Consider the following 22685-nt stretch of genomic DNA (forward strand, 5'->3'; position numbering starts at 1 on the left):
TGCAACTTGTGAAACTAAACAGCAGCAAGTAGTCAATGAAGTGGGGAAGGAAATAAATTAGAAAGAAGGAAAACAAACTCCATCTTTTTTTTGAAGATGTTGAGATTGGAAAAAGAACTGATGCTCGCTTAATATCTTTTTGGAATTCTTTATTTAGTAAAGAGTTATTGAATGACCAGGTCAATTTTTGTTACTCTATTTTAGTTATGCATTAATGTGTGAGTTTCCTTAGTATGTGGATTTTGAAAAAGGAACATTTGTTTTCAATCCCAGTAACTTTCTTGGGGTTGCAGAGTTACTTTTTAAAGCTACATTTTGCAATTAAATGCAGGATGTTTAGATGCATATTGTAAAGTGTTATACTTTTGAATGCTTTGCAGTAAGATTTTGTGTATACGTTCAATGAGAAAATGCATCCCACTGAGTCTGTGAATTTTTTATACCAGAAATCATGTTTCTCAGCATAGTTGGACAGCTATGATATTACTGTGCTCCATATTGTTTGTCTACTTTGTAAGAAAATTGTTTTATTGGAATCTTCTTCACAGATTGTATAAATCTTCCTTTGTGCAGATTTTAAAACATCTAAATTTTAATAATTAACTCCATTAAAAATGCAGAGAATTCAAGTGAACCATGCTACATCCCACTAACTTCTGGAGCATAACATTTGAATGGAAAATTCTGATCTATGCATAAAGGATTTCCTAACTTTGTTTAAAACTCAGCATGGTGACTACAATTTACTTTTGAAGATTAATTACAATTGATAAATGTTTTTACTTTTTATATTTTGGCTGATTTGCTGAATGGTGGACTATGGAACTAAGAATTTAAAATAAGCTATTTTATTTGAATTCGATTTTTACAAATTGTTATCATAAGACCTTTAACCAATTTAAGAAATTTTAAGATTCAACTTTTATTTGACTTGTGTAACTAGTGTCTTGAATCCATTTAAACAATTGTAGCTATTTCTATAATTTCTTATCTCTTAATCATTTAACACTTAATAAATCACAATATTTAATTAAGAAGTTGTAACATTTTGAAAAGTATATGCGAAATCTGATCTCTCGTGAGATCTAATCCATTTGACAGATACACAGCATCTTGGGTTTCAGTCCAGAAATACATGCTCTAATGTCATTGGGATGCGCCAGATCAATCCTGTTTTTGGCACCAGGAAGCTATTTTTAGTTTCTATGAGGGAGGACAAAAACATATTTGGTGGTGCCTGTAACAAAATGTTAGTACAATGCTCATTTTGAGGTAGGGGGTGTACCCTTGGCTCCTTAATAATTTACACAAGCATAGAAGATAAGTATGATTGGGTTATGCTTAAATAGAGTTGGGCTACATTTTGTGTGTGTTTTTCTGTTTTACTTCCATATGTTAGCTCACCTAGGCCTTATTTTTGTTTCAGTATTTTAGCTACAATGGGGAAGATTAAAATAGCATAATTTAAGCCATGTCCAAAATATTCAAACAACTTCAAATTTTATTGAGTAAAAATATTTTTTCCATTAGCATACAAAAAGAATATTCTACTAAATATTTGTTGCACACGTCCTGATAAATATGTTACTGAACAAAAATGTGGCTTTCCACTTTGTGCTGCGTTGGGCCTTGTATAGAATTTTTCGTCTGAATGTAATCCCAATTCTCTGTTAATTTCTGAGCTCTATTGTGATTTGCAGCTTTCCTGCTCTATAATGAAACTGTATTCTTTGGAGTATTTCTATTCCACTACCTTGTGTGCTCTTGTAGATTCAGTTTCTGCTTCTCCCCCTGAGACTTTTCACTCTGCTGGCTAGATCTGATCTGTTCCTCCTGGTTCCCATCCTATTCTGGATGCTGTTCCTATGGTGCTCAATTATCTCTGCTGATAGCTGTTTGCTTCTGTGGTTACTGCTTCACCCTCTGGTTTCAATCTTCACCTCAACTCCGTTAAGCCACCCATTGCCAGATTTGGCTGGTCCACATTGAGTTCTTCTCTGCCAAAACTGCCCACTACTCTGCGATCATCCTGGGCAATAAAGATAAGCCACACTTAACATCACTCCTGTTGAAGGTGTCAGCTGTGGCTCAGTTCATAGCACCCTCGCCTTTGAATCAGAGGGTTGTGGGATCATGTCCCACTCCCGGAAAAACCAAGAACTGTGATTGTACTCGAAAGAGTTGCAATCTGTGACTGTTGATAACTCGAAAGAGTTTGAACTTCTCTCCCCTGTCCCTTCATCCTCCCCTCTAACAAGTGTGATGAGCTCTTAAATTTTCTTTGTTACTAAAATAGAACCTATCCTTTCCTTAGCTGCTTAACTCCCTACTCTTGACCATTAAGGCAAACCTTTCCCATGCTCCAGGAAGGGTGTTGCAGGGGTCAGGGGTTCTCAGAGCCCCTATCTCTCCCTCCAATATTGTCTATTTTGGACCTAAATCTGTCTTTTCTTTCTCTGTCATCTCATTTAATGTGCTCTTCAACCTCACTGTACCTATATCATTTCTACTACAGGCCTCTCTTTGTATCTCTGAATCTTGGAGGACAACGACAATGACAATGATAATAACTTGTATTTATATAGTGCCTTAAAGTAATGAATTATCAAAAAATGTCTCACAGAAGCATTATAAAAGAAAGTATAATGCCAGGCCACATAAGGAGATACTTGACCAAAGGTTTAATCAAAGAGGAAGATTTTAAGGCGCCTCATAAAGATGAGTTAGATAGATGGCGGGGTGTAGGGAGGCAATTCCAGACCTTGGGGCCTAGGCAACTGAAGGCAGTGGTGGAGCAATTAAAATTAAGGATACACAAGAAGCCAAAATTAGAGGAATGCAGGTATCTCGGAGGGTTGTGGAGGAGATTGTAGAGATTGTGGACTGGAGGAGATTGTACAGATGGTGGGGCAAGGCCGTGGTAGCATTTGAAAACAAGGATGAGAATTTTAAAGTAAAGATGTTAAATGCTCAATCCATTCACCTGCAACAACGTTGCTTGAATACTTTGCTTGATTGGACTCAAGGTAGTTCAGCAAGCACAAGAATGATAGGGCAATGGGACTTGCTGTGAGTTAAGACACAGGCAGCAGTTTTGGATGGCTTCAAGTTTACTGATGGTAGAATATGGGAGGCCAGGCAGAAGTGCATTGGAATAGGTGGGTCGAGAGGTAACAAAGGCATGAATGAGGGTTCAGCAGCATGATGGGTGAAGTCAGGCAATGTTATGGAGTTGGAAATCCGAAGTTTACACCCTTAACCCTCGTTCCTCTTCTATGTGCTGCTTATTGGCAACTTTATCAGCAGATAAGGAGTCAGCTTCCTTGTGTGTGCTGATGATACCCAGCTCAACCTCTCCATCAGCTCCCTTGACAGACTGCTTATTTGACAGCCAGCCTTGGTTTAAGCCATGAAACATTGAGAAGACCCAAGTTATCATCTTTGGCCTCACCACTGCCTCTGTCACATCCTGCACCAAGTCTTTCTATTGCATTAGCTGCCCTTGCTGACCTACAATGTGCCTCCTAGTGCCTCCAATTTAAAATGCTTATCCCCTAAGAGGTCTCACCACCCTCATTTTGTAACTACCTCGAGCCCTATAAACCCCCTCCGAAATCTTTCACATTCCCATCTCCCTGTCTTTAATAACTCTTTAACACCGCTTCTTTTACCAAGCTTTTAGTCAGTGCATCTAAGATCTCTTGCTTTGGCTCTGTCCCTTTTCTTAAAATCTTTGTCTCTGTGACGTTTGTCTTCAGTAAATGTGTTGTTTTTGCATTGTTTGGTTGACTGTGAAGTGCTGACAAAGCAGCAGATCTTTTTGCTGAAATGTAATAGTTGCATTCATATGTATAGACACAACAGGTTGTCAGTCGTTCTTTGAAAGGAATGTGTTAATTCATACTGCAACTATAGATGTATTTATTTAAACTTTTTAAAAATCATTTTGTCAGTGTACTATTTTCTATAACTTACACTAATTACATAAGTGCATATATTTTATTTGTTATCCTAATGGATTTGTTTGGCATATTAAGTAGAACTGCTGCAACTTTGATTATGTTGTGTAGAACCTGTGTACTTAATCTGGACTAGCTGATATCTGCGCCTCATGTTTTTCATTTAGGAGCTGCATGTTATAGAATCATAGAATGGTAATAGCACAGGAGAAGGCGATTTGGCTCATTATGTTCATGCTTGCTGTCTGTAAGAGTGACTCAGCTAGCCCCACTCCCCTTCCTTTACTCATATGCAGTTCCCTTTTGAAAGCCACAGTTAAATTTGCCTCTACCTTATGCTCGGCCAATGTATTCCAGATCCTAATCACTCGCAGCATAAAATAAGTTTCCTCATGTTCACCCACAGTCTATCACCATTTCCCAAATTGCTCACAGTATAACATCTGAAGCTACAAGTTGTCTATAACCTCTGTTCTTCCAGTTGACTTAGATGCGATGAAGGAGGGGGGCTTTGTTGCTTTATGGGAAATATTCTATCCCATTATTCTTGATGTCTGTCTATATTTCAGTTTAGAAACAAAGTAACCTCAAATTAACACCTTTTGAAAAAAAATTTTTTACTGTACATTGCTTATTTTCCCCTACTTGGCTTTCTCTGGTTAGGTTGAATTGAAGGTTTCCCAGTATTATCAGGATTCCTCTATGATCTCACGATATGATTTGAGCTGCTGAATTAGTTGACATATTCCCCAACTTCTAATGGCACAATATTTGAGCAATATTTTGTTTAATAATTTGACTTAAACCAAGGAAACCCAATTATGAAAGTGAATTCATCTGCAGCTATTGAACTTTCACTCTTTCACTTTTCTGGAAAGTTAAATCCACAAGTATTTGGGCAATAAAGCATCCTTTTTATGGTATTAATGCTTATAATTTACAGATATAACTAATATAGTTGCTAAATTTAGTGAAGAATGAGATGAAAAAATGAGCCATACTCTATGCATCAGTTATGCAGGATCATTACAATGGGCACCTGTAGTTAAAAGGCTGATGATCTTTTTTTAAAAATAAAACTTAATGTTGAATGGGATCAGCTTTTTTTTTGCAGTGGCATATGCTAAGTGCTCTGGGACTTGGTTGGTTGTGTGTCTAAGTATCTGCATATTTGTAAAACTTGACCAAGTAATCAAAGCATAAGCTAAGCACTAACAACTTGTTCCTTTATTCTATGCAGAACAAGCTGAAGTCCTCACAGAAGGATAAAGTGCGTCAGTTTATGGTCTTCACACAGTCCAGTGAGAAAACTGCAGTATGTTGTTTATCGCAGAATGACTGGAAGTTAGATGTTGCTACAGACAATTTTTTTCAAAATCCAGAACTTTATGTTCGTGAAAGTCTGAAAGGTTCATTGGATAGAAAGAGATTAGAACAATTATACCATAGATACCGAGGTAAGTGCAATTTTTGCATTTTTAAAGCATAAATTTATTTCATTAAAGTGTGGGACTTCTTTCAAAGCTACAGTCAATGGCTTTGATCTATAACACTTTGCCTTTAGGATCTTTTTAGAGTTATTGAAATATATGTCCTGGCCTTCTGTACAGCTTTTGTAGTATTTGAGTCCACTCCTAAGAGGTCATTACTTTTTCAAAGAAGGAACTAATTGGACTAGTTGTTTTAAGTATTCCAGTGCCATAGTAGAATGGGCTGATTTCATTTCAGTTTTGTATCATAGATTATACCTATGTTTCACGAGAAATCCATGTCATTAAAAATAGACAGGGCACATTTTGCAAGGAAGTACAAATTGAAGGCAAATCAACGCATGTACACTTTTAGTAACTGACTGAAAAGGCATTGGTATGGAACAATTGTAGCCAAGGCTTTGATCCTGTTTGCAGATGTATCCGCGTACAGGCATCCATGTTGTGAGCAGCGTTCCCAACATTTGTTTTCCTAATGTGTGCAGTTATATGGGACAGTAAACATTACAGTTTGACTACTTTCTGCTAAATTGCCACATGATATTCAATGATGCAAATAGATATACTTGTAAACTTTTCTGCGTGTAAGACATCTGTGGGATGTGTGGGTCACAATCTGCTATGTTGTGCATGATTAGACTTGAGGGTTCTTTGCAAATTATCTATATCTAGGCTTTAACTAATAATTCTGCTTTTTTAATATTGATTTTTCTACCGTTATCCCATTTCTTCACAAATGGTGATGTGATAGATTATGGTTTATGGCTGGAAGAAGACCTCTGGTACCTCACTCAACAGCAGCTCTTAATGTGTGCCTGGATAGTAAATGTTGGCAAACTATTCATCTGTGGGAGTGTCACAGTTGTGCCCACTCCTGTATTTTTCTTGAATTCCAAATGTATTCTATCAAGGGTAGCTGCTGCATAGCAATCAGGAATGAGTCCTGATCATTTATTTTTCTGCATCACTCAAACCTTGAGGTCACTAAATCCAAATGTAGTGGCCTCTTTGCAGTTGTCTGATGGATCAAACCTGGGGACATGCAAGATCTGTATGATTGAGTCACAGTGTATATAGTGCATTAACTCAAAGTTCAATTTGGAGGGGAGCTCTATACAGCTGCTTAGAGGATTAGAACAGCAGCAATTTATATTTATATATCACATTTAATATAATGAAATGTCCCAAGGTGCTACACAGGAGTGTTCTAAAACTAAGTATGACGCTGAGCCTCATAAGGAGATATTAGGCCAGAAAGACTTGGTCAAAGCGGAAGGTTTTACAGAGTGTCTTAAAGCAGAAAGCGAAGTAGAGTAGTGGAGAGGCGTAGGGAGGGTATTCCAGAGCTTGGGATCTCGTCATTTATTGTCCCTTGATTCAAAGGTGATGTCTGCTCAGGGTCGTGGGTTTCTGCCATGGGTCTTAAGATAACTGAATAGACTGATTTTCGACCCACAGTTCTTTGGGTACATGGGGCAGAATGTCCAACGAGGTAGTGGGATCCGGAGTGCAAGATTTGCATCCTTTTCTTTCCATTTCTGTCATTGTTCTGCTTCATCATTAAGATGTTGTGACTCAAAACATGATGCAGCTTGATGGACATGTTGCTGCCATTTTGAATGATTGGCCACTCTTGAAATTATCCATGAATGTTCTAACACTCAGAGTTGCAAAATTTAAAGTTTTCCTCCTTTGACCACAGATAGTGATCCCACAGGGTGTGGTTCCCCAGACAAAAGAAAGTGGAACAGCCTATTTTTAGGGCACCTTTCCAACCCCATTCCCACTTGAGGTAAGCAGAGAGTATCCAGAAGAGGACTGCTCAGTCACAGATGCTGCTGCCCAAAGACACCTTTGTCCCAACGCAGGTATCTAGTGATTTTCATGCTTCTATCACCTTTGTGCAGAATCTTGATTAGTGACTTGCAGATTCACAGCCCTGTTCTGGTTGTCAATTCTCCAACGCCACAGGATGAGCCCTGCATATGACTTTGTTTAACGTGGGGATCTTGGGGTGCCGTCATTGTACACATGACCTTGAAAGGTTGGTGGTCAGATTTAGGTGGCGTTTTGAACCAGCCGGTGAAATGCACAGTCTTTGTTCTGCTGATGAGGACTTTTTGGACCGAAGTTTGTCTGACAACTCTCCCTGACCTTGCTGCCATGGGTGCCCTACCAGGAGCAAGGAGGTCCTGATGGCATTTCTCAAGGGATCATTGAAGCACACAGCCCGCTCCAACAAGGCAAGGTAGAGATCCACAGAGGGTGCCATGGCTTGGGACCTAGACAACTGAAGGCACGTTCACCAGTGATGGAGCAATTAAAACTGGGGATACCAAGAGGCCAGAATTGGAGGAGTGCAGATATCTCAGAGGGTTGTGGGGCTGGAGGTGACTACAAAGATGGGGAAGGGCAAGGCCATGGAGGGATTTGAAAACAAAGATGACAGTTTTGAAATCAAGACATTGCTTGACTGTGGGAGCCAATGTCGGGTCAGTGAGCACAAGAATAGCAGTGGAAAAGGGACTTGCTGTGAGTTAAGACACCGGCAGCAGAGTTTTGGATGACCTCAAGTTTATGGAGGGTAGAGTGTGGGAGCCCAGCCAGGAGTGCGTTGGAATAGATGAGTCTAGAGGTAACAAAGGCATGAATGAGATTTTCAGTAGTAGACGAGCTGAGACAGATGGAGTTGGGTGATGTTATGGAGGTGGAAATATTTGATCTTGGTGATGGCACAAATGAGGTCAGAAGCTCATCTTGGGATCAAATGTCACACCAAGGTTGTGAACATACTGACTCAGACTGTTGCCAGGGAGAGCAATTGAGTTGGTAGCTAGGGAGCAGAGTTTGGAGCAGTGACTGAAAACAATGGCTTCAATCTTCCCAATTTTTCATTGGAAGAAATTTCTGCTTATCCTGTACTGAATGCCAGATAAGCAGTCTGATAATTTAACAACAGTGGCGAGGCCAAGACAGGTCGTTGTGAGATAGAGTTGGGTGTCAACAGCTTACATATTACAATTGACATTGTGCCTTTGGATTATGGTGCCGAGGGGCAGCATGTAGATGAGAAATAGGAGGGGGCCAAGGATAGATCCTTGGGCGAGACACCAGAGTTAACTGCGTGGGAGCAGGGAAAAAACCCATTGCAGATGATACTCTGACTATGATAAGCTTGATAAGAATGGAACCAGATGAGAGCAATCAAACCCAACTGGACGACAGTGCAGTGGTGTTTGGGGAGGGTGGCGCGGTAAACCGTGTCAGAGGCTGCAGACAAGTCAAGAAGGATGAGGGGGGAAAGTTTACCTTTACCTCAATAACATAGATTTAATTTGTGACTTTGATAGCTGTTTTGGTACAGTGGCAGGGACGGAAACCTAATGGGAGGGATTCAAACATGGAGTACTGGGGAAAATGGGAACAAATTTGGGAGGCAACAACATCTTCTAGGACTTTGTAGAGGGAAAAGAAACTTTTAGGTGGGATGGTAGTTTGCAAGGACAGTCAAGCATTGTGTTTTAGAGAAGAGGTGTGATTGAAGGCAGATTTAAAGAGAGAGGGACAATACCTGAAGAGAGAAAACTCTTCACAATATTGCTTAACATGGGGGTCAGGAGGGGAAGTTGGTGATCAGTTTAGTGGGAATAGGATCGAGGGATCAGGATGTGAGTCTCATGGACAGGATCAGCTCCGAGAGGGCGAGGAGAGCCAGGAGAGAAAGCAGAGAAATATGCAAGTTCAGCATTAGGGTGGGGGAAGGAGCATTAAGGAAGTTTGGCCTAGTGACGGGGGAAATGGGGATACAGATGGATAAAAGATGCTGCTAAATGTGTTTCTTTATGTCATTAGGGATAAGGTGACAATTTAGCTGAAATATGTTCACTTTTAAGGATTTATAGTAGTCTGTGGTTTGTCTTGAATTGTTCAGACAAAGCAGGGTTATATGAAAAATGCTATGCGAGTACTTTGAATTTTAATTGTCACAGTAGTCTTGTAGAGCTAACAGTTGGAATCCAAACAAGAGTTCAAAGTTACCGCCTGCTCCTTTAACGGAATTAACAGCTGTGCAACTTCAGATTTGGTCAGGTTTTCTCAGAATAATGGAAAAGATATTACTGGCCTTAGTAAAATTCAAAAACTGCATTTGTGATCATCTTTGCTGCTTTTAGTTAAAACCGCACTGAAGACTTCTAAAAATTGAATCCAATCCATTCCTTGAGCATATTTGAAGTAATGGAGATGCAAACTTGCAGAACGACAGTACTGCACTTGTAGTAGAGGCTGATATTTTGGAAAGGTCTTGCTACATCAAAGTTGTGTGTGACCTCTGTACTTGATGAGGGAATTATAAAAACGAATATACTTATCTTTTTGAAAGTTGAATAAACATCAAAATTTGTGTTCTAGTTTGTCAATATTCTACATACCTCAACTGATTGCAACTAATTTTTTTTAAAAATGTGATTGTGTCAAAAGCTTTCTGCATCTAATTCTTGATTTTGCTTTATGAAAAGTTTAATGTATTAGAATTTGGTATTTTTCTATCCTGCTATTCCATAACATTTCAGCATCCTTTATGATTTTTTCTTATTAAAATAGCCTGCAGTGCATCTTTCTTTTTTTGTGAAGGGCGTTCATTTTATTAATAACTGCTCCATTGCCTGTGTTGGAGATGAGCAGAAGACTTTTGTTGTAGGATTGTCTGAACACTGGGTTGACACCTCAAGTTAAGTACAATACCAGAATGTTCCAAAGTGTTTCACAGCCAGTGAACTAGTCTTGAAGTGTACTTACTGTTGTATCCTCTTGGCATTATCTGCTTCTTTTTAATGATGGACATGCTCAAGATTTTGCTCTATTCACTTGGATCAATGAAGTTTGAAAGAAATGCTTCAGCGTATTAAAGTGAAAATGATAGGTTTTCAGATAATTGCTGTTGAGATTCATGTTTCCTGTCAAGTTTCATATAAATGCATTTTAACCTACAATTATCATAGAATATTTCAGCAGTATTCCATTTATCTAGAATGTCAACTCTTGTTTAGATCAAAATGGCTGAGCCTACTTTAATCAAAATTTAAGTTTTTTCCTGGCAATTCAGACAGTTTTCTTTTTATCTAATGCTGTGTATGTTCAACTTTTAATCTTTTGAGTGGGTGGAAGTATTGACTTTTTTCAAAATGTGAGCATTTGTTAGCAAAGACATGGTTTTTAAGAATAGCTAGTTGGTCTTTTTATTTACCTTCTACAAATTTTCTCCCCCCTCCCCTGTTCCTGTCTCAAAGCCAATGATCTGGAATTCACCAAACAGCATTAGTTAGTCCATGGTGCTGTTTGGTCTCCTGTGATGAATTTTTCAAAATTTGATGGAAGAAAAATTAAAATTCTCCATAATGAGAACGGCAGCAGATTGGGAATCACTGGATATTTAAGAATTTATTTTGCTGCTTGTTTTCTGTGGGACTTTCAATCTATTCTGTTTATTTATAGCTGGCCACAAGACACTAAAATATATGAATGGAAATAAATACTGGCATAAGAAAAAGGATTATTAGAAAAATAGCAGTTCATTAACTCTCCAAATATAAATCAAGACTGACTATGAGCTGTTGAGTGTAGAATGGGTGCTGTAGTGTATCCCTGATTAACATTAGAATGATTTCAAGAAACAGAGCAGAAAACAGTTGTCCCAAGAGACAATTTCACAGTGTATCAAGGATTACCCTATAAATGGAAAAAAACTAGCATTCAGCAATGTGAGATATAAGTAAAGTTATGAAGGGCATGGACAGGGTGGATAGGGAGCAGCTGTTCCCCTTAGTTGAAGGGTCAGTCACAAGGGGACATTAGTTCAAGGTGAGGGGCAGGAGGTTTAGGGGGGATGTGAGAAAAACCTTTTTACCCAGAGGGTGGTGACTGTCTGGAATGCGCTGCCTGGGAGGGTGGTGGAGGCGGGTTGCCTCACATCCTTTTAAAAGGCGCCTGGATGAACACTTAGCACGTCAAAACATTCAAGGCTATGGGCCAAGTGCTGGTAAATGGGATTAGGTAGGTAGGTCAGGTGTTTCTCACGTGTCGGTGCAGACTCGATGGGCCGAAGGGCCTCTTCTACACTGTGTGATTCTGTGAAGATATTCACATTTGCATTACAGTCAATTACAAGGGGTGGGTTCTTGGATTGATTTGATCAGGTAAATGTAGAATGCAGGCACTATAGATTCATCGATTTTCATCTTATAGAAGGAGACCATTTAGTGCACGGTGCCTGTACTGGCTCTTTTGAAGAAACTATCCAACTAGTCCCAATTCATTGCTTTTTTACCCCATTGCCCCTGCATTTTTTTTCTATTCGAGTGCTTGTCCAGTTTCCCTTTTGAAAGTTACTACAGTACGAAATCCACTTCCACCTCCCTTTCAGGCAGTGAATTCTTGACCATAATTTGGTGTGAATATAAATTCTGTTCATCTCTCCTGGTTGTTTTGCCAATTATGCTAAATGTATCCCTGTTACTGACCCACCCACCAATGGCAACAGTTCTCTATCTATTATCAAAACACCTCATAATTTTGAACACCTCTGTTAATTTTCTCCTTGGAGCAGGAGAAGAGAAACTTTGTCAACTTCTTTAGCTTCTCCACATACTCAACCCTCGTATAATTCTGGTAAATCTTCTCTGCATTCCCTCCAAAGCCTTGATGGCCTTCCTAAAGTGCGGTGCCCATAATTAGATGCAATACCCTCGCTGGGATATGACCAGTTATTTATAAAGGTTTAATGTAACTTCCTTGCATTTGTACTGTGTCTCTATTTATAAAGCATTTCCCAAATGCTCTTTTAATAGCTTTATACACTTGTCCTGACACCAACAAGGGTACAGTAGCACAGCAGTTCTAATACCTGGAGAGGCCTGGACTAATGATCTGGAGATATGAATTCAAACCAGCACCATAGCACCTGAGGAATTTAAGTTAAATTAATTAAATAAAATCTGAAATAACATCAGTAATGATGACTATGAAACTACTTTTTGTTTTTAAAAAAAAATCTGGTGCACTAATGTCTTTTAGGGAACACATTCTGTCATTTTACCTGGTTTGACCTGCATGTGATTCCATAACCACATGTGAATGACTCTTAATTGACCTTACCAGTGACATCCAGATACAGTGAATGAATTTTTCAGAAATGTATATGTGAACCCCCAGGACTCTGTTCCTGCACCTCCTTTAAAATTGTACCATTTAGTATATATCGCCTCTTTCCATTTTTCCTCCCAAATAGCAACTATTATATGTCCAAAAGCGATTTTGTCTCTGTCTTGTATACTTTGCTCATCAATGCCATCTTGCAAAAATCTAAGTGGCAGTGGTGGAATCAGTTTGTTAAATTCAGCAAATTCAGTCTCTCCATTTATTTTAATTAGCCAGAGTTATAATTCACTGTTCGGCTGTATTGTTGAAGGGAATGGCTGGGTGGCACCAAAAGTCTCAGGAAATTATGAAGTCGTATCAGTAACTATTGAAGTTACCCCATTATTTCCTGGGAATTCTGGACTGTAAATTGGGCCCTGCAGTGTTAGTGTGCCTTTACAATGGCAAAGATCTCCTGGAAATTACGAACCTTTGACCTGTCGCAGGCACTGGTCACCTTCCAGTATTCTAGTCAGAAAAAGGGAGGGTTTTAGGGTTGAAAGAAGTTAGTTACTAAATAGATTGATCTGCTGACACTAGTATGTGGTGCTTGCTGTAAAGCTGCTTTCTCATTTACTGCTAAGAGCAAGTTTGGACTATTAATAACTAGGTAAATGCGATACCATTTGAGTGAAGAGTATGCAGCCAAAACACAAGCATATTTCCTTGAGAGAAAAAAAAGTGTTTCACTGAGAAATTTTTTAATAAGATGTATACGAAGTTATAATCATGCGACTAACGTTTCACATCTAGTTCTGGTACATGTAAGCTGCCCATCTGTATTAGGTCTGCATACTGCAAAGATTACTGAATTAACTTTTCTCTGACTAAGTTTAAGAAATGATTTAACAATATTTGTGATAAAATATTGGAACCCGAGTTGAAATAATATATCCAAAAAATTGTCAGGATCTTTGCTTTTGAGGTGCTAACTTCCACTTTGGCCTATTTGTGGTTTTCTGCTAATTTCTGTTTTATTTTAAGTCCACACTTAAATTTGGAATCCAAATATAGATAGAAATATTTTAATTAAAACAAGATGTAATTGTTTAGAATGGTAAATATAGTTGTTCTGAAATCTGCCTCCAGAAATTGTCTAAATTGTGTATTCCTAATTAGCACCACATGAATCATATTGCCTTCAGGGTACATCCTCTGCGAGTGCCAAATTTGTATTTGTTAGTAGGAATAGGTGACTTTTACTGGAATCCTTTCCCCTCCATGTTCTTTGTGTTGTGTGTGTTCCCTGACTGCCTTTATCCCCTATGCTTCTATATGGACATGCATACATGGTATCTGATACACAGGAATTAAATTTGACATGGCTTTCCTCAGTCCGTTTGCAATATTATTACGAAACCCAGATTATGTACAATTGGCTTCTGTATGGAAAAAGGTATCAAATGACAACTCGTTAATTAAAAAAAAAAGCCAATGACTTTTCAGTTTCGCACAATACTTTGTCTATTATGCTGTTGCTAGTTACTGAAAATACCACATTGATAAGCTTTTCCACACACTTCTACACTATGCAGATTACAAAAATGGATAATCATACTTAAGGTTGTATTCTAGTAAGAATTTATCCCTGTGTGACAAGGACACATTCACAATATCACGTTCTAGATTCCTTGTTTTAAATGTCCTGCTGTCTTTATACACTCCTCACAAATACAGAACAAATGTTCAGTTGACCACGTCTTTGAATTTTATCAGTTTTTTATTGTATCTTACCTTAAAATTAATTGATAAATGCACAGATTGTGTGTTTTGGGAAAACCAGTAATCTGTTTTGTCTCTATGATGTTGGGTTTTTATATACCTATTTACAGTTTGGACTAAGATCCAAAACTACAAAGACTTTTTTTTGTTGTTGCAAGAAATGGTTGGAAAATGAAGCTGAGCTGGCTTTTTCTTTATAACCTTGTACAATGATTTCACCAGGCCACTAACAATTTAAATTCTCTTCCAGTAGCAGTCTACTGATTTTCTCTTTATTCTTTCACGGGATGTGAGCGTCGCTGGCTAGGCCAGCATTTATTGTCCGTCCCAGATTGCCCTTGAGAAGGTGGTGGTGAGCCGCCACCTCGAACCGCCGCAGTACTCGTGGTGTAGGTACACCCACAGTGCTGTTAGGAAGAGAAATCTGTGAAATGCATTGCATGCTAATGAAAAAGAGGACATGCTTGTAACATTGACTTGTGTAAAGGACAAAGGAAATCCTTTCTGTGTTGGGGTACACAATTGGAACGTATGACCTTTTTCTTAAAAAGATTTGCATTTATATGGTACCTTTCATGACTTGGCCCCAAAGTGCTCCACAGCTAATGAAGCACTTTGGAAGTGGTAGTTACTATTATAATTGAGGAAATGCAACAGTCAATCTGCACATGTAATCATTTTTACAGATTTGGACCAGTGGCAACTGGAACTGTCAAACTAATGGCAAACTGTATAAGCTTCAGCTTAATTTTTACAGGGCACCAGTTACATTTCTCTCTCTCTCAATCCCCTTTACCACTTTACCTGAAGTCTGCCCGCTGGGTTACAGGTGCATGGCTTGCTATCAGGCTGCTGTCAATGTTGTCATGTGACTGGCTACCAGAGTCTGTCTCTAAATTACTCTTCCCTTCACTTTCCACTTTGATTTATGACATAACCATAACTCGAAGTTAAAAGACTCGGTTTGAAAGGCAGCAGTATAATTTTGTATTAGTATAATTTTCTTGCTGTTTTTAAGTTTTTATTTGGTCTGAGTTTTCACTCATTGATCCTTTAAGCAGACTGGAACTGACTGATCTGATTTTAGTACTACAATATACCCTGAAAATTACATGAAAGGTGAATGAATGAAGGAAAGATGGTTACTTTTGTTTTTACCTTCCAAAGTGTGTTAGTTTTTTCCTCCACATTTCTCACTCAAATTTTCCTTTCCAACTGTTTTAAATAGATTAAATGTTTAGCCATTATGAGTAAATTTTAAGAAAGTTATCTCTCTTAGTCTACACTGCAGGCTAGTCTATCCCCATTTGTAAAGAATTGAGAAACCATCTGTAGGCTGGGTTTTAATGTAGTGAGAGACACTGGAATGGTGCAAGGTTATCATGACTTCAAAACATGAAACTCCTGAGGGAAGTTCTTGATTGTGACATTTTTCCACTAGAATGATGGACCCATGCTAAAGTTATTTAGAAGGCAAATTACATTTGAAACCATTCTGAAGCTAATCATCGTGGTTAATGCTAAATCTGTTATCACCGGAAAAACATATGGTGGGATTATCAAGGTTTTTCTTAAAATAAAAGGAATTGATATGAATGTAGAAATATTTTGAGTATACCTACATTGAGGGTAATGAGAGCATAAGCAATAGCCACATGGAACATTTTGGCTCGGATTTTGTAGTCAGGGGCTAGTACTTTTTATTCGCCATTCATTACATTCACACTTGTCCACAGACTATCTATGGGTTTTTGTACTGGGATTTGCTGTTATTAAAACTCAATAACAGTGTGGTGCCCTCTATAGGGATCTGAGACTTGTGAAAAGAGCAAGCAACAGTGTGTCTCCTTAATCAGAACAAAGAATGCTTACTGAGACACACAGTCTAAATGAGGAAGTATAAATTAGAATAGTTAATTCAATGGAAATGAAGTATAGAAAGCAAAATAGAAATGGAAAGAAAGATGGGATTAGGAGAGAGAAAAGTAAGAGTCCGAAAGAAAAAGGCCCAAATTTTGCTGTTGCAATGACTGCAAATCTGTCGGCGTTTGCTTTGACAGCAACTTCTGAAGTCCACACATGCGCGATGTGCTGTTGAAGTCTCCCCAGACTGCAATCAAATAGAAGGGACTGAACTGACGAGAACTTGTCTCCTACGGAATTAATTTTGCTGTAAAAGCACTGGGAAACAGTTACACTCGTTGAATGAGGTGTGACTAGGTTTTTAACAGCATACTAAGTTTTAGAATTACTGCTGAGCAGCCTCACAGGCCCTGAGAAACTGATTTTATATTTGTGGAATTTCATTTTAAAATCCTTTTTAAAAGTTAGTTTGATACTTCAACTTCTTCCTTAACCTCAAGTATGTCTGAATCATTTATTTAGCTCTATGTGAAATTTAATTAGAAGTGAAACCTGGGCCTTTTTCTTTCTGACTCTTACTTTTCTCTCTCCTAATCCCATCTTTCTTTCCATTTCTGTTTCGCTTTCTATACATCGTTTCCATTGAATTAACTTCCTCATTTAGACTGTGTGTCTCAGTGCACCTTGCTTCCTGGTTTGCTATGAAAATACTTGTGTCATTGGCTGATTATCCTGCGATGATATTACTATTGCTGGATGACTAAAGATCCCATTTAACTTGATCAGATTCAAACTGATACGGGGAAAGGAGAAATCCAAGCCAGAGAAAGCAGTAGATCTTTGTGGGCATCTATCTTTGAGGTCAGCAGCAAGCACCATTGCTTCACTGCTGATTGATCTAGATTTTGCAATGTTTAAAAAAATTTTTTAAATTGTTTTCGAAATCTCCCGATGATAATTCAAATCTGCAGGAATGTGTCTCCATGTTTGTAAAAGTAAATTTTCAGTGCTAGTAATTAAGACTTAACACATTGTTTAAAAAATCACTTACACTTGAATGGACAAACTCTAACCTTTTCTGGTGTGTTTATTGGGTATCTATCATACACGTACCCCAACTTCACACTGCATCTGTTTGAATGTTGAGAATCTCAGTGAGGCACCAGTTCAGCACAGCTTCTGGAAGGACAGTGCATCTTGAACAGCAAATGTGATTCCTGTGTTTAAATGCATATGTATCTGCGCTGGAAGTTCTGGTCTGATTTGCACCTTAATTTCAGTGAGCATTGATTTATTTATTTATTTAATTTATTTATCTACAGTTTATTTATTTGCTTCTACCACAAAATTCAGTGCCTGGAATAGACTGCTACTTAGTATATTAGATACTAGTTCAGCTTGAGCATTTCAGAAGGAATGTAGATGTAATTTAAGAGAGTGGAGTGGCAGTAATTAATGTATCGGATTCTGACATAGGACAAATTTTCTGCCCTGGATACGAACTACCCATGCCTACAATTGTGGTACAGTTTTTTTTAAGTTTCTCCTTTCTTACACTGTTTGCTTTTGTGGCCAGGTTTAACAAAGTTGTTGTTGTTCTACACTTTATTGCAGTTGGACTATAAGGGGTTCTTGATGATTGAAAGGCAATAGGTCAGGAAAATTGGCTCAAGTGTCTCTATGCATATACTTGCTGTTGGCAAAACCACAGGTAGGAGACCTTGCATGCCAAGAGATATAGAGACATGTGGGTATTTGGTAAAGTCAGAAGTTGCAGCATAATGGCTTTTGTATATGAGCTGATTCATAGGAAAAGGAGATTGAAATCTGAGAACTGATCCTTTTTTTAGTTTGTGTGAAAGTTAAGTGCTTGTATACACTAGGAGTAAATGATCAACACTTAAATAATAAGGAGTAGTGACTTCCATTCTGCACCAGAGCATGATTTAGCAAGTTAAATGTGATGGTCAGGGCATTTAACTATATAGCTGAAGACTGAGATCTTCGAATGGTGATGGAATAGATCCAACCTCGAAAAAGATTATGAAAGAAGCAACGCCTGAGATGCTACAACTGCGAACAAAGGCTTGAATGGAAGAATGATTGCATGTGCACTGCTATGAGAGCTGGCAGAGGTAGGAATCAATAGTGAGGTCCTATGGTATATATAGTCAATCTTACAACTGATTGATCTCTGCAATGCATGTTGAATTTGAAGAAAAGATGGCTGCAAAATATGTATGTTTTAATGTAATTATGTATTTATACCTGTTTGTTTATATTGTTAAAACAAAGTTTCAGGTCATTGAATCCTTGTTTTGTTCAGAGATATTATTTATGAATTGCAGGTGCCAACTCAGAAATGCATAGTATTTAGTATTTTGAAGTTTTTTTTATGTCCGAGTGCAGACGTGGCTTTTTAATATTTTAGTGGGACTTCTGTTAGTCAAAGGAAATGCTATTTTATTTCATGTAGCATGCCATTGTATCAAGACACTGAATAATTCAAGTTACATTTTTATTAAGTGCCCAGGGAGTGTCAGCATTTTTGTCTGGTCCAAATTAAGTGTTTATGTTTATATTTTGAGGAAAATATGCATCGGTGATCTTGATTATTTTTGTTTATGCATTCAATTCATCTTTGTTAAAGCTTTTTTAAAAAATTCAGGATATAGTGGAAGAAGGTAGAATAGAGGCTACTGTTGTGCGAAAGTGGTGTGGCATTGCTCAGGTGGGGGTTTACTCAGACCTACTCCTGGGATCTGGACAAGAGCAAACCAAAGGTTATGCAGGAGAGAATGAGAGTTTGGGAGAACCTCTGAGAAGGATGCTGGGTTCTTGGAAGCATAGAAAGTAGGGCTCGATTATTTTTGGCAGTTTTTCTGGTGGACGTTGGAGTATAGGAGAATGGAAACTGTCAGCTTTGACCTGTCTATCCATTCTCCCATGACATTTTAACAATTTGGACTTGTAAGGATGGCTTCCCAACCCTGAGCTGGAAACTGGCTCTTGTTTAAAGCACTTGGTTTGCATATACTGTGTGCTGACCGCTTGTCAGCTCTCTGTGCTTCGAAAAGCCAAGGGACTACTTCAAATAGAGAAGCTGTTGCTGACCACCTCAACCCTTGAAATGTCAAGTTTTTAACTGAGCACCAGCTTTAAGTTCTTTGAAATGGCTCCTGTGCTATTTTATTAACTTTAACAAGTCCTTCAAAGAATCTAAAGCTGGTGTTCAACGTGCCCTTATTTAGGAGCTGGGTGGGGCTGGCAGAGCCGTTGGCTCTTGGGTTGTGTAAGGAGCACCCAGCAGAGTTCTGGCTGGGCAAGTCTTCAGCAACAGATGAATGAAGTTATTAAGAACAGGACCACCTGCAGCTAAAGGATGCAAGTCAAAAGCTAGGAGGACCAGAGCTGGAGTGAATTGTGGAAATAATGAGCCAAAATAGTTGTGTTAATTTAAAAAAAAATTGATTTGTGTGGCATTTACAGGAAGTACATGTTACATGTAGGAGTTTTAATATATTGATAGTAGATCTCTTGTGATGTACCTCCTTGTCATAAAACTGCATAGCCTCTGACTAAGGGTGGGTTATCAGTAAAATGTGATTTAAGAAAGTATAGGAAGTTAAGTGTGACATTTCTGGGAAGCGTTTCATATACTCAACATTCTTAATATATTCTAAATGAGTCAAAAGGAAGTTTGGGCATTCTTACTAAAACTTGCATTAGGTCCTAGCAATTATGTAATACTTTAGACAAAAATAGCTACACCACTCTAGCCAAAGATGTGACAGATTCCTTTGAGTATCATTACAATACCCATTAGATTTTTCTAGACTGGGGAATGCCCAGCTCCAGCAAATTCTGGGCCTATATTCTAATTGCCCACAAAGTATTAAATTTGCTGCTGAGATAAAGTTATCACAAATTCTGTTACAGAATTTTGTAGCTCTATCTAAGTTGGATGCAGGTCTCATGTGCAACAGTCTGCATCTTGTTCCATTCCTCTGTCTTGGTTATATGTTGCAAGCTTTTCTCTAATGTAGCTGGTTGATACCAGCCTATGTGTAGCCTACTATTCAGTTAATTCATCTAAACATAGCTTTTTGAATATTAAAACTATGAAATGGTAGCTAGTGATGTCCTGTTAGAATGACTACCATTTATGCAGAATGTTTAATTTGATTACGTGAGATTGTATAAAAGATAAAAATTTGCAGGGCATAATGTTCAGATGGGAAATTTGGAGACCCAGTACAATGATAGATGCATAGAAAAATTCAACACCAATCAGCATAAAGTAACACAGGGATAGAACATCAACAGATGGCATAGGAGGAAAGAGTGAGAGTAATTAATTAATGGCAATTAAAGGTTGCTAAAGGAAGAGGAATGTTTGGGTCTATAGGTATGAAATGTGCACAAAGTGGCAGACAAATGTGGAGTATTTCTTAGCTTGTGCTGGGGGTAGGTGTTATTATTGTTCCAGCTTTTTAAAAAAATTCATTCACGGGATGTGGGCATCGCTGGCCAGGCCAGCATTTATTGCCCATCCCTATTTGCCCTTGAGAAGGTGGTGGTGAGCTGCCTTCTTGAACCACTGCCGTCCCTGTGGTGTAGGTGCACCCACAGTGCTGTTAGGGAGGGAGTTCCAGGATTTTGACCCAACGACAGTGAAAGAATGGCGATATATTTCCAAGTCAGGATGGTCAGTGGCTTGGAGGGAATCTTGCAGGTGGTGGTGTTCCCATGTATCTGCTGCCCTTGTCCTTCTGCTGGTAGTGGTCATGTGTTTGGAAGGTGCTGTCTAAGGAGCCTTGATGAGTTTCTGCAGTGCATCTTGTAGATGGTACACACTGCTGCCACCCTTCTTTGGTGGTGGAGGGAGTGAATGTTTATGGAAGGAGTACCAGTCAAGCAGCCTGCTTTGTCCTGAAAGCTGTCAAGCTTCTTGAGTGTTGTTGGGTTGCACTCATCCAGACAAGTGGTGAGTATTCCATCACACTCCTGACTTGTGCCTTGTAAATGGTGCACAGGCTTTGGGGAGTCAGGAGGTGAGTTATTTGCCGCAGGACCCATAGCCTCTGACCTGCTCTTGTAGCCACAGTATTTATATGGCTAGTCCAGTTCAGTTTCTGGTCAATGGTAACTTGCAGGATGTTGATAATGGGGGATTCAGTGATGGTAATGCCATTGAATGTCAAGGGACGATGGTTAGATTCTCTCAAGGTGGAGATGGCCATTGCTTGGTACTTGTGTGGCACGAATGTTACTTGCCACTTGTTAACCCAAGCCTGAATATTGTCCAGGTCTTGCTGCATCTGGACATGGACTGCTTCAGTATATGAGGAGTCACGAATGGTGCTGAACATTGTGCAATCGTCAGCGAACATCCCCACTTCTGACCTTATGATGGAAGGAAGGTCATTGATGAAGCAGCTGAAGAGAGTTGGACCTAGGACACTGCCCTGAGGAACTCCAACAGTGATATCCTGGAACTGAGATGATTTTCCTCCAACAATCACAACCACCTTCCTTTGTGCTAGTTATGACTCCAACCAGTGGAGAGTTTTCCCACTGATTCCCATTGACTCCAGTTTTGCTAGGGCTCCTTGATGCCGCACTCAGTCAAATGCTGCCTTGATGTCAAGGGCAGTCACTCTCACCTCACCTTTGTTTACGTTGCATCACCAACGTCCGTTGAAAGGATGAGGGCTTACCCCAAAACGCCTTGAGAGTCGGATGTCTTGTTTAAGCTAGCGATTATTATTATGAGCATGCAAGGAGAAGGCCCACTCTCACGAGTAGGGGTTTTACAACACGATGTATAAGCAGTTAATTTGTATTGTTACAAAAAGTTGACTTGACCAGCTGCCTCCTCTTTAATTGGATCTTTTCACCTGTCTGTGTCTTTCCCTGTTCTCGTCTTTTCTTGATCATGTCTCCTCGTATGACTCTGTCTTCTCTCCTCATCTCATTTCCTCTTGATTAGATCTACTCTGCCTCACACACATTATACAAGATTTAACAGTTTTCAGTTTTCAGTCAAGTTACCCATGATTCCCCTATGCCATATGTCAATTCCCCCTGTCAGAGCGCCCCGTCTTGGCACTTGGCCAACATCTCTGGCCCAAGGAAGGCATTACCATAGAACCCACTGCCCATCGAATAATCCAGGGATCCTACCGGTTTCGACGAGCCTCGAATCCTTACCGAGGATCCTCTTACAACCTCACCTGTGTCCTAGTGACCAGGCTTAGACTGTAATTGATACTTTGTATTATGCTAAGAATGTGCTGAAATAAATTATAACCCGGGTTAAACTTCTACTCAAGCTAAACTATAACCTGCTTGCAATCTCTGCTTAGGGTACACTAAGGACTAAACTGATCCTCCCCAGTAGGTGCTCCCACCTTTCAAAAGTTCTCTTTCTGTACCTTCCAGAACATTGACCAGT

General features: G+C 39.0%; 1 protein-coding gene across 4 annotated transcripts in view; it reads left to right on the top strand.

Annotated features, from left to right (window-relative positions):
- The window catches only part of dcun1d1 (DCN1, defective in cullin neddylation 1, domain containing 1 (S. cerevisiae)), a 53647-nt gene that overhangs the window by 3053 nt on the left and 27909 nt on the right, over positions 1–22685 (top strand). For 3 of the 4 annotated variants that reach the window (XM_078563960.1, XM_078563958.1, XM_078563961.1), the window contains exon 2: positions 5200–5416. In XM_078563960.1, the coding sequence (XP_078420086.1) occupies positions 5200–5416 (217 nt within the window). Of the gene's footprint in view, positions 1–5193; positions 5417–22685 lie in introns of those variants that run through there. The other variant, XM_078563959.1, reaches the window with a different exon arrangement.

Source organism: Cetorhinus maximus, chromosome 19 (genome assembly GCF_964194155.1).
Source record: "Cetorhinus maximus chromosome 19, sCetMax3.hap1.1, whole genome shotgun sequence".
Classification (NCBI taxonomy): Eukaryota; Metazoa; Chordata; class Chondrichthyes; order Lamniformes; family Cetorhinidae; genus Cetorhinus; species Cetorhinus maximus.